We start from the raw sequence: 19,362 nt of genomic DNA, 5'->3' as shown, positions 1-19,362 counted from the left end.
TACTCTAGTAATTCACAAGTTGTCTGATTTGCAAGCCAAACCTGCCTAGCTTCTGTGCATGCCCAGTTGCCCTGCTAGCACCTGGATTGCCAGTCTCCATGGGCCTGCTAGGCTCTGTTTTCTGCCGAGAAGGGGGAGGTGAAAGCCATCCAGGAGATCAAGACCCCAGGAGCAGGGCTCCTGGAGCAGAGTCCCCAGGGATATAGAAAGCCGCCAGAGACATAGGATGCTCGCCCAGGGCCGCAGCCTTAGGTTCAGAATGAAGCTTCAAGGTGCCTGGAGAGGCCTGGCCCAGTAGCCCAGGGCGGATAGCGAGGGGACAGGGAGGGACTCACTGTTGCTTCCAGAAAGCCGGCTCTAATGCTGATCCCAGAGTTGCCGAGAAGAATGCTCTTCTGTGTCACAGACACACTCTCTAGAGGAGTGAAGGCACCCAGGTGGAGCTAAAAGTGGTGCACACAGGCGAGTGTGCAGTGGAGATCATCCAATGGTGCTCCCATGTCACCAGGTGAAATGGTGCAAAAGAGGTAGCAGCCACTTATCTGGCCTTGCAGCATTAGGAGGATTCGCTGTTGCCCAAGACTTCAGGGAATGCGCTCCATGAGATACCTTCCTGCCCAGCGGGGACCTTTCTTCCACCAAAGGGCACTGCACACCCGGGGACCCTGGAGGTGTGTGTCACCTAGCAGGGTGTCACAATGTGTGTGTGTGTGTGCGTGTGTGTGTGTGTGTGTGTGTGTAAACTGAATCAGAGGAACTTTTATCTTTTGCCAGATTTTAACAAGAATGAAAAAGAGAAGAATAATGAGATCTATAACGAATTTAAATATATATAGCAAATTTAAAATCGAAAAGCAATAAGCATGAAATCAAATAAATTAGGAAAGAATATTTAGTATGCAAAACTGAGATAAAAATAAATGTGATATTTATTCACCACTGAATAATTAAAGAGTCAAAAGAATAAAAGAAACAAAATTTAAAAAGCTGAATAAATATTAAAAGTTCAAATTATTAAGAAATAATATTCAAAGTTATAAACTAAAATCTTTAGACCATTAGAGGAAATGAAAAATTTTGGATATAAGTAACACAATTAGAAAAAAGAAAACTCAGATTGAACAAAAGGGAAAGATAAGGAGAAGGAAAAATTCTAGGAAGAAATTAGGGGAATCATAATCAATAAAGAATTGAAGAGTAAAAGAGGGCACCTGTCCCTGAAAATGTTGTCATTTTCAATGTCAAATAAAACTCCAATTTAATTTGTGATGCAAATGTGGCCATTTCCCATACTTGTAAAGATAAACATTATCAAAAATGTTACAATAAATTCATGCCAATTTTTATCACTTTTGCATACTTATTTTCATTTTATTCCATTTTCCATTACTAGTATTATACCCTTATGTTGCAAGGCTGTACAGTGTGTGACTACTTTTATCCTTTCTTTTATAAGTTGAATATTAAAATTGCCATATTTAAAATTAACAATTCAAACGTTTTACTTATTTTACAAATTATAAATGTTGGGGCTGGGAATGTGGCTCAGTGGTAGAGCAGTTGCCTAGCACATGTAAGGCACTGGGTTCAATCCTCAACACCACATATAAAATAAATAAATAAAATAAAGGTATTGTATTCATCTAAAACTAATTTTTTTAAAAAAATGATAAATATTTATTGGAACTAACTTAGATAATGCATTGGGTTATAAAGAAACTAAAAATATATATGTAATTTCACTAACTAGAAACAGATAAAATAGTACATTTGGATTAGAATCCTCTTTTTCTAAATTTTAAAGTTGACATACAATTCAACAAAGGAGGCAGTGCTCAAGTGTACAATTCAAGAATTTTTGTGTATTCATAACATGCAATCACACCACTATCAATTTTAGAATATTTTCAATCACAACAAAAAGAAACCCCATACCCACTGGTAATCACTCCCCATTGCCTGCCATCTTCAAAATGTGATTCAAGCAACCATCTACTTTCTGTCTGTGGAATTCTCTATTTTGGACATGTTTAAAACTTGTTCTAATTAGTTATATATGACAGTAGAATAATTATAGGATAATACCATCTCTATCATTCCATGGTCCTACCCAACCCCAAACCCCTCCCCTCTTCTCTCTCCCCTCTGCCAAATCCAAAGTTCCTTCATTCTTCCCTACCCACCTCCATAATGGATCTGTATCTGCTTATCAAAGGAAACATTTCATCTTTGTTTTTTTTTTTGATTTGGCTTATTATGCTTAGCATGATATCCTCTAGCTCCATCCACTTACCTGCAAAAGTCATAATTTAATTTTTCTTTAATATCCTGGACATTTTAATAAATAGAATCATAATATGTGATCTCTTGTAAAAAGCTTCTTATACTTAGCATATTTTTGATGTTCATTCATGTTGTAGTATGAATTAATACTTGATTTCTTTTTATAGCTTAATAATATTCTATTTTATGCACATGCCATATTTTGTGTATCCATTCATCAGCTGATGGACATTGAAATATTTTTTTCACTTTTAAAAAAATATGGATCATTATTTTATTTATTTGTATGTGGTGCTGAAAATCACGCCCAGTGCTTCAAATATGCTAGGCAAGTGCTCTATCACGGAGCTACAACCCCAACCCCACTTTTTGATAATTATATATAAAGTTGTATATATTCTTGTACACATTTTTCCATGGGCATATCTTTTTTCAGTTCTTTTGACGTGTATTCAAGAGTAGTATTTTGGGGTCTTGAGAGCTGGATCAATAATTCACCATTTTACATTGCGACCAGCAAAGTATAAACAGGTAGATTCTTCACAATTTTTTGCAATAATTGTGGTTTTTTTTTCTTTTTAGTATAGCAATTCTAAAGGAGACTATCCTGTCTGGCATTTTCTGTAGTTTTAATTTGCATTTCTCTAATGGTTAGTGAGCATTTTTTTCATGTGCTCATTGACCATTTGTATAACTTCTTTAGAGAAATGTCTCTTAAAGTTCTTCACCCACTTTTTTGTAGTTTGTTTTTATTGAATTGAAATAGTACTTTTCTGGATAATAGACTCTTACCAGATATATAACTAGCAAATATTTTCTCCCTTTTCGTGGGTTATCTTTTCACTATATGAACAAAGTCATTTGATGCCCACCACCCCCTACCCCAAAATGTTTCACTTTTGATAAATTCCAAGTTATCTAGTTTTTTTATCGTTTATATTTTATGAAGATTTATTTCTTTTTTTTCTCTTGAGAGTTTTAAGGCTTTAATTTTTATATTTATATTTTAATCTTTTTTAGTTAAAATTTTGTATATGACATGATGTCAAGGGTCCAAATTCCCTCTTTTGCATGGGAATGTCTAGTTATACAGCACCATTTGTTGAAAAGACTCTTCTCCTATTCAATGGCTTCAGTACCCTTGTTGAAATTAATTGAACATAGAGGTGTATTTATTCTGGCCTTCAATTCAATTCATTGATCTATAAATTTATCCTTATGCCTATACAACCTTGTTATGCTTTATAATAAGTTTTGAAATTGAGAAGTATGACTTTCACCTTTAACCACTCCTTTGTAAACTTTCACTTCAAAAACTTTTAAGTACTCACATTCTCATGTCAACAAATGTTATAACACCAATTTAAATAAAAATGTAAAATCCCACATGGTGAGTTTTGTTACCATAAAATGCAATTATCATTATACAATAAATTATATAAAGTGTGAGACATAATAACAGTTAGTAATACATTAAATTTATAGAAACATATAGACCAATATACCTCATCAATAAAGAAAGAAATCACATTTTTCCTCAAGTGTACACAAAACATTCTTTAGGAAAGATTATGTGTTATGTCCCAAAAATATTGTAAATATTTAAGAACTTTGACACTGTATATAATGTATGTTTTTTGACTACAGTTGAATGAAACCAGAAACTAATAAAGGAATGAAAATGGAAAAATTTATAAGTAGAAATTTATAAGTAGAAATTAAACAACATACTCCTGAACAACAAATGTAGCAAATAAGAAATCAGAATGTGTAGTAGAATGTATCTTGAGAGAAATGAAAATCAAAACCCAACTCAGAAACTTAAGAGAGGTAGCAAAACCAAGAAGTTTATAGAAAATTTTGTCAGAACAAGTAAATTCAGTAAATTTACAAAAAGAAGAGAGAATATACACAGCCAACCTAATATTACTATTATCATCATTTTGTGCAGTGCTGATGATAGACCCTAGAGCCTCACATATTTGGACAAACACTCTATACTGAGCAACATACCAGGAAAATAAGCACAAAGTCATTCATATACAAAATACAATTGAGCACAAATAAATAAAATGGAGAATTATAAAATAATAGAGAAAAATTCAACAACCAGTGAGAGGGTTTTTTCTTTCTTAGAAAGGTAAGCAAAACTAATAAAACTTAACTTATATTAAAATAAAAGAGACAAAAGAGAATACTCAAATGAATTAAATCAGAAATGAATGAGAAAACATTCTAATTGATTTCACAGGGGAAAAATCTTGCAGCAGAGATTACTATGAGGTTATGGAAAATTATACAAAAAAACAAAAAACAGATGACCTAAAATGAAATGACAAATTTCTAAAAACATACAACTTTCCAATATTGAAGTATGAAGAAATAGAACATGCCAATAATAGGGAAGGGAAGTAAATAAGAAATGACAACAAGTTAAACAGACAAATCCCAAGACCAGATCAATTCACAGGTAAATTCTCCTAATTTTTTAAATATGCCAATTCTTTTTTAAACTCCTCTGGAAAAGTGAAAATAAGATAACACAAATAATTTTATGAGTACAGCATTATCCTGATTCTAGTGTTAGATAATTGTATTAAAATCAGATAAAATTACAGATTAATATCCCTGATTAAAATAGATGTTAATCTCTCAAAGAATAACAGCAGAAAGTTATCTAATCATACATTAAAGGATTATACAAATGCTGAAACCAATTAACATGATATATCACATTTAAACAAACATATGATTAAGAAAGAATATAAATAGATGTAGAGAAAACATTTACAAAATTTGGCATATTTTCATGGCAAAAAAAATCCCATAATAAACTTAGTAAGTAGGAATTTAATTCAATATAATCAAATCAATATATGAAAAGTCCACAGCTAATATTATAATCAACAATAAAAAATAAAGCTTTTCTTCCAACATCATGAGCAAGACAAGGGGGCCCACCTTTATCAGTTTTCTCCCATATAATACTGGTAGTATAATTCAGAGAAATAGTGGAAGAAAAGGAATAAAAACATCTGCATTGTAAAGAAGTGAAAATACCTCTGTTTTCATATGACTTAATCTTACATGTAGATTCTTCCTAAAGAATTTAAAAATAATTTTGTCAAAATAAGTGAATCCAGAAAGTTTACAAGATATGAAATCAACAAACAAAATTCAGTTACATTTCATATGCTAACAATAAACCCTAAAAGCAAAAAAAAAATGTCATTTACAATAGCCTCAAAAACAGTAAGATAATTCAGGTTTGACTTAGTTAAAAGGTGAAAATTGTACACTGAAAACTATGAAACATTGATAAAAGAAATTAAAGCAGGCACAAATAAATAAACATCCTGTGATTTTGTGTTAAGCGTTGATATGGTTAAAATACCTCTAACACCCAAATTAATTTTAAATTCAATAGTATCCTCCACACAATGCCAATGGCCTTTGCAACAGACATAGCAAAGGCAATATTTATTTTTATACTAATTCATATAAAACCACAAAAGCCAAAATTTTCCAAATGAATTTTGACAATGAATAATGTTTAAGGAGGAATAACAGTTCTTGATTTCAAAATGTACTACATAGTTTATTAAAATATTATTTTCCTTGCATAATAACAGACATATGTAACACTGAAACATGGAACTTGGAAATAAAACACACATATATGCCAAGTGAACTTCAGCAAAGTTTCCAAAAAGACACAAAGGGGAAAGGACAATATTTGTAACAAATGCTAATAAGAAAATTGAATATACACTAGTAAAAGAATAAAATTAAATTTTTTCTTACATCATAAAAAAATCACATCAATAGTCACTAAAGACTGAAATATAATGCTTGCCGTGTAGGAAACCAAAAATTAACCACTGTAGAAATTAGGAGTTTTTTGTCAGTAACTTTTCTTGGATATAATTTCTGGGTTATAAAACCAAAACCACAGACAATATAAACTAAAATGGAGAAGTGGAACTAAAAAGCTTCTACACAGCAGAAGAAACAATAAAAACAATGAAAATGCAATTACAAAATTAAAGAAAACAACTTCAAACCACATACCCAATAAAGGATTAATATCTAAAATGTATTTTAAATATTTTAAATCTTTAAGAACCACAGCCACACAATAAAAACATGGGCCAAGCTGTCTTTTCTCCATTCCATGTTTTTGGGCCCTTTGCCAAGAATCAAATGAATATTTAAGTGTGGGTTGTCTCTGTATCTTGTATTCTAGTCTGATTTCTGTGTACACTTTTTGTGATTACCATGCTTTTTATTGTTGTTGTTTTGTCTTTTCAGTGCAATTTGAAATGAGTATTGGGATTCCTCCAGCATATTTTTTTGCTTAAGATTTTTAGACTATTCTTGAGGATAACTTCAATTTAGATTGCCTGAGTTTCACTGTTCTCATCCTTCCATAGACTAGCTTGCCCAGGCTTGCAGTATTCTACAGGTGAGGGTGAGAATTAAAGCATGGGATGACTTGGCACAAACTTAGAACTGATTCAACATTCAGTTCCTTGAATTTTGTGATTAAACCTTGTCACCAGAGCAGGTGGACTGGTTATTTCCACCACAAGTCACATTATTTGACAGACATACAAGAGAACTCAAAGTTTGTTGAAAGGATAACATAAATAAATAACTTAATTACTAAGTGGTAACATGGTTTCTTTCACTTAGCAAAATGGTCTTCCAAATTCATTCATATAATTGTAAATGACAGGGAACCTCAGCAGTCATGGCCAACCAAGCGATCACGTCACCACTACCAGTTCCCTGGATCGGTGCCTGCAACTTTCCCACTGCCAAGTTTGGCTCCAGTTATTCAGTGCCTAGTGCTACATTGGCCAGAACTGCAGCCCTCCCACGAGTTGAAGCCAGGAGGGTTCTGAGTGCTCTCTTGGCTTCAAACAGCAAAAGGTGAGCATCAATCCCAACTGCTACCACCAGGGGACTCCACGCTGCCTCCTGCACTCTGGCAGACAGGGATCTTGGCCCCTCGCACCGTCGCCTGGGCAGCGCCTCCCTGAAGTGAAAGAAGCTTGCACAACACAAGCCATCCTCCCATCCTCCAGGGCGCTCTGTTTCCTGCTCGACCTGTGTCCACCAGGTGGCCTAGCCCCAATATCGCAGGTCATGGCCCCGCCCTCTACTCACAGGCGCCCTTAGGGCACACGCACAGATGCACGCACTGACACACTCAGGGTCGCACGGCAAACTGCTTCCGCGCAGTGGGTTTCCCGCGGCCTAGAAGTGTCCGGAAGATGGTGGAGGAGCACATAGGTCTTCAAGTAGGTGAGATTCTTCCTGCAGAAGGCTGCCCGGGCTGCTGCGCTCCTGGCCACACAGCTTTGTCACCGTCTGGTAAGATGTAGAGGCTGTCCTCACCACTTCGAGGTTCCTGGTGAGGATTTGAGGCCTCCCACTGGGACAGGCTGGTGCTCACCCATTATGCTCCTGTTGACCATCATGGATCTGGGAGGAGAACTTCATGTAGGGAGGGTGCCAGTGTGTCCAGCAGTTTGTGGGGTGCAGCCACGGCTGCAGTGGCATCCTGGGTCCAGAGCTGTGTGGGGTAGTGCATGGAGGGGAGGCAGACTGGGTCTCTTCCTGCGAAGTGGTTCATGAAAGGGGCGACCTGCTGAGGCCTGTGGGGGATGGGACCCTGGCTGGAGAGTTCTTAGGGAACCAGGAGCAGGGTTGGGTAGGAGGTGGGTTGGGTAGGAGGTGGGTAAGGTACGAGCTCCCTGGGGTAGGAGTGGGTGGGGTAGTGCAGGGGAGGGGACGTTCTTTGTCCCTGGGAGGCAATGACTGAAGGGGTGACTATGCTGAGTCTGTGGGAGAAGGGCCCAGGCTAGAGATGCTAGGGGACCCAAGCTGGGTGGGGTAGTGTATGGGGAGGATGCACACCATGACTGTTGCTGGTAGGCATTGCCTGGTAACATGCCTGAGCAAAGCCCTGCCTTCAAGGCACAGGTGCATGCATGATGCACACATGCTTGGGTGTGCATACAGCAAACTGCTTCTGCATCATGAGTTTCCAGGTGGCCAGAAGTGGCCAGCAGACAGTGGAGGGGCATGCTCCTTCAAGTGCCTAAGACCCTTCCTGATGGTCTGGGAAGAGAGCCTCAGGTAGGTAGGGCTCCATTGTCCTCAGCGGTGTGTGATGTATATGGCCCTGGCTGGAGAAGTGTTGGGGGACTGAACTGGGTGGGGTAGGTGCTAGGTGGGGTAGTGTGTGAGTAGGGGCATGCTGTGCCATTTTCTGTGAAGTGGTGCCTGAAGTGGGTGCTCATGCTGAGGCCTGTGTGGGGGCACTGCCCTGGCTGGAGAGGGATGGAGGACTGGACCTGAGTGGGTTAGGAACTGAGTGGGGAAGTGTGTGGGAAGGGGGCACGTTATGCCTGTCTCTGTGAGGTGATACCTGGAAGGACTGCTCTTGGTGAGGCCTGTGGGAATGTGGCCCTGTCTGAAGAGGTTTCAGGGGACCAAAGCTGGATGGGGTAGTAGCTGGGTGGAGTAGTTTGTGGGGAGAAGGCATACTGTGTTTGTACCTGTGAGGAGATGCCAGGATGGGGCATTCTTGCTGAGGCCTGTGGGGGCGAGGCCCTCACTGGTGAGACATCAGGGCACCAGCAGCTGGATGGGGTAGTGCATGGGGAGCGCTCTCGCTGTGCCTGTCGCTGTGAGGCAATGCCTAGAGTGGGTGCTTGTGCTGAGGCCTATGGTGGTGCATCCCTGGCTGGAGAGGCATTGGGAGAGTAGAGCTGAGTGGGGTGGAGCTCAGAGGGGTAGGAGCTGGGTGGGATAGTGCATGGGGAAGGGATGTCCTGTTCCTGTTCTTGCAAGGGGGTGCCTGGAGGGGGCGCTTGTCCTGAGGCTTGTAGGGGCGCAGCATTGACTGGAGAGGTCTTAGGGGACCAGAGATGGGTGAGGTAGTACCTCTGGAGGGGCACACTGTGTCTGTAGCTATGAGGCAATGACTGGGAACATCCCTGCTCACAGCCCTGCCCTTGAAACACATATACATGCAGTTTGCACACATTCACTGTGTGCATTCATTGCACACATTCAGGGACTTAGTCCAAACTGCATCTGCACAGTGGGTTTCTGGGCAGCCTAAAAGTGGCCTGCAGATGATGGAGAAGCTAGTGCCTTCAAATCTCAGAGATCCGTTGTGCTGATGGCTGCCTGAGCTGCTCCAGTACTGACCCCACAACTATGCCACCCTCTGGGAAGGTGCTGTTGCCGTTCTTTCTCCTTTACAGTTTCTGATGAGGGTGTGGAGCCTCCCACAGGGGCAGCATGGCCCTCACCACCACCTCCTGTTGGCCGTTGTGGACTTGGGAGATAGACTCAGGTAGGGAGGACTCTAGTGTCCCCAGTGGTGTGTGGCATGCGGCCCTAGGTAGAATGGTTTTCGAGGACTGGAGCTGGGTGTGGTAGGAGTTTAGTGAGGTAAGGTGTGGTGAGGGGGTGCAGTGTGCCTGCTGCTGAGAGGCAGTTATTGGAGGGGGCATTCATGCTGAGGCCTGTGGGGGTTGCAGCCCTGGGTGGAGAGGCATTGGGGGACTGGAGCTGGTTTGGGTAAGAGCTGGGTGGAGTAGGAGCTGGGTGGGGTAATGTGTGGGGGGAAGGGGCATGCTGTGATTGCACAATCTGAAGTGGTGCCTTGAGAGGGCCCTCTTTCTGAGGCTTGTGGGGGTGAGACCCTTGCTGGAGAGGTGTCCTGGGACCAGAGGCTGAGTGGGGTAGTGTGTGGGTTGGGGTACAGAGTGCCTGTGGCTGTGATGTGATGACTGGAGCAGACCCATGTGGTGAGGCCTGTGGGGGCACAACCCTGGCTGGACAGGTGTAGGGGGACTGGAGGCTGGGTGAGTTAGTGTGTGGGGAGGGAGCACACTGTGCCTGCTGGGAGGGAGGGCCTGGAGGGGGCACTAGTGCTGAGTTCTGTGAGGGCAGGGAAGTGGGACATGAGTTAGTGTGCTGTTCCTGGGTGCTCTTGGGGGCAGCTGGTGGGTGTGGCAGAGGTTGCAGAGCAGTGGGGCAGAGGCATTTGGGTACTGTTTCTGGGTACTCATGTAGGGCCGGTACATGGCTTAAGTAGTGGAACCCTGACAGAGGAGTGAGTGTGAAGAGAAGCTTTGGGTGGGGGCGGGCCTGAATGTGGGAATGTTGAAGGGAGAGAGCATAACACCTGGTTTAAAGGGGAGTACACATGTATTATTTTAAAAGCTGTGTGCTGAACTTTATCTGCCACTGTTTTCTTTTGTTTTTTTTTTCATCCCCCAAAAGAGTAAATTGCAACTTTTCAGTGTAAGTCTATTTTCTACACTCAATACATATCTTTTACGCATTTTATTTGTACCTTATATTTTATCACAATTAGCTGATTTGTAATGATTTATTGTTGTATATTAATAACTTTCATATTTTAAATCAATCATTTTTATGGAAACCATTTTTGTAAGTCCACATTTAATTCACTTTTTAGTTCGCTATTTCCCAGTAAGTACAATTACTCTCCATTGGCATTTTCCTTCATGCTGTGCAAAGTGTATATTTATTCTGAAATACTTTGAGATATATTTTGTCTAGTGTGTCTTACTAATGCCTCATGGAAACTTAATTATCAGTTGTTTTTTTTCTTAAAATGAGAGATAAACTGTGTAGCTGAAATAGTCAGGTTTTTAAGGAATTTTTCTAATGCCTTCTGATGACATTTTGCTCTGTTGAGATGCATTTAGTGAGTACATGTCTTTGTAGTAACACACATATTTTGTGTCAGTTCTTTTTTTCATACAAACAGTTGTAGTAAAAAAAAGTTTTTCTGTCTTTTCAATTCATCATTTGATATGTTTGAGCATCAGTTCATGTTCAATAGGTGGGAACTTGTTAAATATATGATCACCAATCTGATAAAAGAAGCTGGTAGAAAAGTTAGGGTTAATTTTCATTTTTACCACAAGGTCATATGTCATAACTAGGTTTTACTTAGGGTTTTTTCAAGTTAACATCAGAGTAGGAATTTAAGAATATTAACATCCACAAGTACCATTATAATTAACTCTTTTTTGCTTTTGAGATTTCACAGTGAGATTGAGAACTACATGAAGAGTATCATTTCATAGAAGTTATTTTAAGTGTAGCAGCTTTACAAATATGCATAGATGCAACCAAGCTTACATATTTTAATTAAAATATTAAATCCTGAATTTCTGGGCTGGGGTTCTTGCTCAGTGGTAGAGTGCTTGCCTGGCATGTGAGAGACCCTGGGTTCAATCCTCAGCACCACATAAAGATAAAGTAAGGGTATTCTGTTCACTCATAAATACATACTCTCTCTCTCTCTCTCTCTCTCTCTCTCTATATATATATATATATATATATATATATATATATATATATATATATATATATATACACACACACACACACACACGTGTGTGTGTATGTATGCCCTGAAATCCTGTCACCTTTTGACTTTTAATTATGTAGAATACCTTTCTGAGTGTTGTTTAATAACAGGAGAGTTTTACTTCAAAGATAGAACTTGAGAGTTCTCTAGTGCATATGCCTCACTTCCTTTCTTCCAAGGCTGAACCTGTTTATCACTGCCTAAACAATCCCATCACCCTCTAATGAAATTTCTTATTTCTTACACATGTGGTGCATTAGCTGCTGCTTGTGTTTTTTTCCTCAATGCACTATCTTATTCAAGTTCAATGTCTTTCTTTTCACTGCCTTTCAATTCTGTTCTTCCAAGGTGCTGTATAAGAAATAACAACTCACAAATCGAACCTTGTGGATATAAATTCAAAACTCCACAGAATATAGTCTCCATTTTCTGTGAAATGATGCCTTAAAACCACTTATTTATAGTTTATTTTTCTCGGGTAGAAAATCCCATACAAGCTATCTGTACAATGACGTATTCACAGAAATGAAAAATTGGCAATTTACATCTGGGCTTTATTTAGCTACATTACTTGAAAGTAAATGAAATTCCAAATATAATCAAGAATGTGACAACACAGTAACTTCTATTTCTATGAATCAATAATTACTTTTGTGAAGAATATTTAACATTATTCTTGAAATGACTTTTAAAATTTAATTATCATGATATGTGAATAAAGCCAAAAATTAATAGATTTAAAATACTTATTAAAAATAATTTGCTTGGGTGTCTAGATTCTATTTGCTTTATTTTGCCACTGCTTAAAACAAAGAACTCATTAAAAATCAAAGAAAGAATGATGATGCTTTGATGAGACATTTATCAACAAGAGTCACCATAGAAATGGGTTAATTTATACTCCAGTACAAAACATAGAAATGTTATAATACAATTATTGTTAATATTACAAAAGGCCAACAAGAACCTTATCTGGTAATTTGGGAGCCATAAGAGTCTGTGGATGCCAAGTCTACTGATTAACATAGTACATGCAGACACTCTTTAGAATGTGTACAGATATTAACTCAGTGAAATCCTATGGTGTATAAACATTAATCTCCCTCAGATAGGGACATCAGGTCATAAGAAGATTAAATATCTTACCCAAAGTAATATGGTTAGAGTAACAAAGCTGGAACTCAGAGAATTTATTTTCATTGTCTATACTTACTCTTTTATGCCAAACTGGATGAAAGAATTTTTGGGGGGCATTTAAGATTTATCTAGGTGATGTTCTTGGCACAGGGTTTCCACCATTGCCATGTTGACATCAGGCATTCAGTAGATTAGGTAGAGGATGGGAAAGTGATTTTAACATTCTTGAAAACTGTATTCTTCCAAAATGTCACGTTATTAACACATCCTAGCTGTTTTCATGTATGCACATACAAGCAAAACATGATAATTACTGTAAATTGAACTAATTGCCCACAAATCAATATAATTACATCTTTCCATAATTTCTACTTGCCTGTGTTATTGAGCATTACAAGGATAATTATTCTGCCTAATAAAACCAAAAGATGTTAAACTCCCACCTATATAAAATATTTATGGTCTTTGACTTTTCTTAGATTGTCTTGCCTATTCTATAGTTTTCAATCTTTCTGATAAGCCTGACAGCATTGAACATCACAACAAAGTCCCTATTTTTGCCAAGTAAAATTACAAATAATAAAAGATTTCTATGCAGTTCTATACATGAATAGTAAGAGGAAATATAATATTAAGAAAGTGAAAATATTTATTTGAAACATAGGGAACTTACTATAGAAAGGCACACATATATGGAAGGATAAATTAAACATTTATTGCTTAGTATGTGTATTGCATTGTTCTAGGAACTTGATAAAATTAGAGCCAATCTATCTTTAACAAATGCTATACAAGAAAGTGAAGTAATAAAAGAAATCTAGCAAATTCAGTAATGGTTTTCTTGCCCTTAGTAATAAAATAAACATTTAATGAAGTAAATCGAATTCAGCTCTAAAACATAGGTAGTGCTAAAGAAGTGTCTCTCTAATCTTTCCACAAAAATATCTTTCTAATACAGAAAACATTCTAGAAGGATTAGAATTTATCTTCCAGTGGCCCATTTTAAGCAAAATCTCATATCTTTTGGTTAAAGTGACTATTTGGAAAGACATGCATGGTATACCATAGGGCTCAACATAAGGGTCAGCATACACTTGGCCCATCATATTATACACTCCAGGTGACAGGGCCCTTGACTTGATAAATTCTGTTATGATGGTTTAAAAGACTTATTCGGCACTCATGGTTTCATATTATTTTTTTCTCTTAACTGCTCTGTATTTATTTTTATCTATCTTATAGCTTTCACAGTAATTATGCTATCTGAAGTTGATATCTCTATTCACTTAAAATATAAATTTTTTAATCAAGTGAAGAAAATATTTTTAACTCCTTGAATCTCAAGCAAAGACATTTATTCAAGAATGAATATTAGCTTTAGCCAAGTTTGAGAGATTGCATTGAACATCGTAGACAACACACCTTATTCTTATAGATTGTGAGTGGGTGGGTGGGATACATAGATTATTTTAGATTGTAATAAGTGCTATTAAAAAATAGAACTGGTAAGGAGACTAGGAAATGGTTTGGGAGGGTGGTCTGTAAAGGGCTATCTGTACTTTTGAGGAAGGACTGAAACATTTTTTGGTGCAGTAGAAAACAATATGGATTACAAAGTATTGAGGGAATCAACAGCACACACCAAATGCTGAGGAAGGTATGTTCCTGGCATAGCTAAGAGGCCAGCATGACTGGAGCAGAGAGAGGTAGTAGGGGCATGAATGGAGACAAGGTCAGAAAGAGCCAGGTTGTGTATAACCTTGTAGATTGTGATAAGGACTTTGGCTTGGAGTAAAATGGAGATTTTGAAGGCTTGAGTTGTACTCTCTGATTTATATATCAGAGAAATTTGGGCTACAGTGTTGAACATGAATTGTAGGTGGGATGAGTAGAAATAAGTAGACCATTTATGAGCTAGGAAAATACTTCAGGATAGAAATGAAGGAAATTTAAAGTTTCAACCGCAGAATTAGGAATTAGAAGTGTTCCTTTGGAGTCTTCATAAAATAGAAACAGTTTGGATATTCATTTATTTTACGGTTGTGGTCTTATATTCACACAAGTATTTGCAGCATGCCATTAGGAATTTACCAAACCAATACCTTTTAGTAATTAGATTAAAAGGTCTTAAAAAATTCTCTCAAATATATACTCATTTTCACAATGAAATTATTCTTACCTGTATTTACTCTCTCCTTATAAATATTCTACAATAATAAATCCTAAAAATGAAAAGGTTGCTTAATATTTAAATTGTTGTTCTATGACTGGGTTTATATTTTTGACTTGCTTAATATCAGTTGGAATTTCTTGACCTGTAATTGTGATCTCTTCCTTATAATTTGCAATATCTGTGCTAAGAGAATTTTTAATTTCTTTAAATACATTATAAATTGTGATAATAAGATAAATTCCAAAAATAATTACTTTAAAAACACACACACTTCAGCGAGTCTCACTAACTGGTGGACAATCTGAAACAGTATTAATTTTTTTACAATTCTTCTTATATGGCACATCCTTTTCTAAGCACTTTCCATGTATCCTATGAAGAGGGTTTCCCTAATTTTAGAGATTAAGAGATTGAAGTATAAACAATTGAAGTAGTTTGTCCAAAGTTACACTCGAAGTGATTGGTAGAAATGAGATTTTTAACCCAGGTGTCTGACTCAAGTATGTACTTTTTAAAACTGTAATGTACTGCTGTTCAATAATGATTCACAGTTAATTTCTTTCAAATGTCTTCAATAAAATAACTTGGACTGACATGAACCCCAGGCTTTTGCCAAAAGATAAAGACAGAAGAAAGTGACACACGAAACACTATGCATCATGTATTTAGTTTCTGCCTAAATTTACCTTCATTGTCAAGAAATTATAGTTAAAGGAAGAGGATTAAAAATGATAAATTTTGTGTAAGTTTTTTTTCAGCAGGGACCGGGTCTCCAGAGCAGAGTCAGTGACAGTTCCAGAACCCTAAGGAGTGAGAACAGCTAATTTAGAAAACGAAAGTCTATAATTAGCTAATTAAAAGCAGTATTGTGAATCCTGCCAGGTTAAAGACAAGCTGTGATATTCTGACATGTAGCTAGAAGCTGCTGCAGTTCTATAAGAACATATGACCTGGAGAAACCATTTGGTTTTAAGTTCACATTTTACCTGTTAAATGAGTTCCTATTCAATGGCTGTGTGAATTTTAGCAAGTTACTTAACCTCTTAAGCCACTGAAACCTGATATTCAAACTCCAGACAATAATGCTACCTCAGGATCAATGAGAAATGAAGTGAGATAATGGTGGCAAAGCATTGGACACTTCCAGGATGTCACCAGCTATGACAGAATTTATGAGAACAGTGTTAAAAGGTGCTTGAGAATACAGCTGTGTTTAAATACTTTTTCTAAGACACACTCCCACTTTATCAAGTTAAGTTATGCAAGTTATTTGCCCTGCTACTTCCACTTTCCTCACAATTTTACTTTGCTCTTGACTATCTACTAAATGCCATAGTAAAGAAACCACATCTAGGTTGCTCTTAGAATCTTTTTATGGGAAATGCTATTGTTTGCTAACAAAAATTTAATTTATATTAACTTGAATTAAATTACTAACTATCCATTTTATAGTTTTCACGTCTCAAAGAAAATTAGTAAATCTCAGTTTCATGAGATAAAGATAATTACACATAAATGCTGCAAATAAATATATGAATAAATTTCACAAAACCCTACAAAACCTGATCAAATAAAGTCCTTTTAATAATACATCTGTAGCCAGGGTTGGTGGTGCATGCCTGTGATCCCAGCAGCATGGGAGGCTAAAGCAGGAAGGTTGCAAGTTCAAAGCCAGCCTCAGTAGCTTAGTAAGGCCCTCCGTGACTTAGGGACATCATTTCAAAATAAAAATTAAGATAGGCTATAGATATGGCTTGGAAGTTAAGTGCCCCTGGGTTCAATCACTGGTAAAAAAAGAAAAAAATAAACAGAAACCAAAACAAAACCAAAAACCATCTGTAGCTTTCTGAAGACTTATTTCCTCCACATTGTTACTGAAACTCATTGCTTTCAGGTTCCTGAAACTTTGTTATATGCCAGGTTTGTAGTATGTCATCATTAGGCAATTATATATTTGTGACCATCTGCTAACAGCCCTCCCTGTCTAGAAGTCTCAAACTCCAGCCTGGCTCTGTCATCTCTGTGTTCAGCCTCCCCCCACTCCTGCTTAGTACTTCCACATTACTCCACAAATTTTCTCATTTCTTTCAAGATAATTGATCCTTGAAAAAACCGTTTTGGAAGTAAATGTAATCACCTCTCAATTCACAGGGAAAAATAAGCCCCTAAAATGTCTTTCATTAATGTTAAAATTTTCAAATCCCATAAAACCGCACACAATTACTCATTAGTAAACATTACACATCCTAGCCCACCTCACATTTTTATCCATTGACTATTCTCTAATATAGTTCATATTATTATTTTCTTAGTCTTTGTAGTGTTTCTACATGACAACCTATAGCATCTATAGCTCTGATAAATAAAATATATGTGTAATATACACACAATTCAATTAACAAATATATTCTTGTAATGGTAAATGCAGAAAAATGAATAAAATACTATTAATTGATAGAAGCTAATGAAACACAAGTACACTGAAAAAAGTTAATATGTACAATGATATAATATCACTACAACCAAATAAATAACAGACCAATATTTAAACAAAGAAGAATAAAGAAAAGAAAAGAAAAAAAGAACCTCCAAAGTCAAAATTGGACATTTAGGTAAAATTCTTAAATCTCCAATTATCTTGTCTCAACTGATATACTTGGAGATCTGACATTTGAAAATTCAAGAAATTTGCAAAGATGTTTTCTTGACTCATGTTAGAAAGTTGATATATAGAGTACAACTGTACATTTTGTCATTGTTTAAACACAAGTATAGGATTTTCATGACCTGCTCATTTTCAAGGAGCTTATTAATTTATTACAGGATTTTTAAAGAAGTAAATTTTTCTGAAAGTTCAACAGGAGTACCACTGTTTCAAACAGCAGCAGGGTCAATTCTGGATCTTGGGCCTGTCCCTCATATTCAAACTTAAAACATGCAAGCCTTTTGTTATAATGAGCTCAATGTGGTACTTCCACAATGCTTCCATGATTCCTACAGTTTTTCAACTTTTCCATTCACTACCTAAATGTGTATTGAAGAAGTAAACTCTACACTGCCTGTAGAAACACTAAACCCTATAGCTTCCTAATTATTTCTTCTCTAAGTAAAGCACTAAAATCAAGGGACTATGGATATATGGCCAAAGTAACATTGCTAGAGCAAATCCTAGAACCTAGGTAGTTCATCAGATTATGCTGTTTCCTCCAAGATGTGTAATTTGTGTGGAGACATCATACTATTTAGAAAAAAGCAGATTTGGGGGTGCAGGAGTACTGGGTATTTAACCCAGGGATACTTTACCACTTAGATATTTCCCCAGCCTCCCACCCATTTTTTTAAATATTTTATTTCAAGACAGGCTTTTGCTAATTTACTTAAGGCCTCACTAAGTTTCTAAGGATGGCCTAGAGAAAAACAGTTTTTGATGTTTACCATTTATTTTTCCAAAATTACCTTTTTTATAACTGACATCTCCAAATTTGGTTTTATGATTGGAATTATAAGTATAGGAAGATACACTTGTAACTACAGGTACTAGTTGCATTCTATGTAATAAAATAAGCATTGAAAAATTAAGAAATGCCTTGTAAGATATTGAAATTGTTTTTAATCTGTTTGCATTGTCTCAGCTATTGCAGGTTCTATCTCATTTTTGAGAGCAGCATGTTTCTCACTGTTGAGAAAAATCTGTAAGCCAATACTAGGAGCAAAATTTAAGAACATATTTCATGACACTGCCAATCAAGTGGACTGGTGCAGTTTTCCTTGCTGGGCGCAGAATGCAACAAGGGAATGAACAGCTGGAAACAATGACATGACTCACTGAAAAATACTGACTCTACCTGTTCAATTACCAGTAACCAAAATCTGCTCCACCCTATGAATCATAAAATTAATTTAGCCTATTCTTTCTGATTAGGTGGAATGAGATCAACATTGAACACATCCCCTCTACTACAATTTAATTCTACAAATATGAATTCACATGAAAGTAAAATATTTTGAACCAGAACACCAGTAATTCTGTATTCTACCATTCTATAGTGTGTATTTAAATGCTTTAGTATATACCCTAATACATTCATAAACATATTAACTGTTATCATTTTATAGTAGGAAATTAGCAAAACTTTCTTTATATTCTAATATAAAATTCTTCCAAGAATAGAATTATAACAAGATTTAATACAAATGCCTTCAAAATAAATCAGTAAAATTACTTCTGTTACACTTTGACTGTTGTTCAAAGATATTTAAATTTCACTGGTAAAAATATTGGAAACTCAGGAAGTTATTACCATTTATATCCTGACATAATCTAAATATCAGGTGT

At 36.7% G+C, this 19,362-nt stretch overlaps 1 protein-coding gene across 1 annotated transcript in view; it reads left to right on the top strand.

The window, feature by feature from the left end:
* LOC144374078 (mitochondrial inner membrane m-AAA protease component AFG3L1-like) overlaps positions 1–18,767 on the top strand; it is a 65,594-nt gene extending 46,827 nt beyond the window's left edge. Inside the window, exon 8 of the mRNA XM_078037026.1 lies at positions 18,659–18,767. Coding sequence (XP_077893152.1) covers positions 18,659–18,722 — 64 coding nt within the window. The 3' untranslated portion in view covers positions 18,723–18,767. The remainder of the gene's footprint in view (positions 1–18,658) is intronic.
* Positions 18,768–19,362: the final 595 nt, after the last annotated feature.

Source organism: Ictidomys tridecemlineatus, unplaced genomic scaffold (assembly GCF_052094955.1).
Source record: "Ictidomys tridecemlineatus isolate mIctTri1 unplaced genomic scaffold, mIctTri1.hap1 Scaffold_57, whole genome shotgun sequence".
Taxonomy (NCBI): domain Eukaryota; kingdom Metazoa; phylum Chordata; class Mammalia; order Rodentia; family Sciuridae; genus Ictidomys; species Ictidomys tridecemlineatus.
The sequence above is the reverse complement of the archived record's forward strand: the minus strand, read 5'-3'. Positions and strand labels throughout refer to the sequence as shown.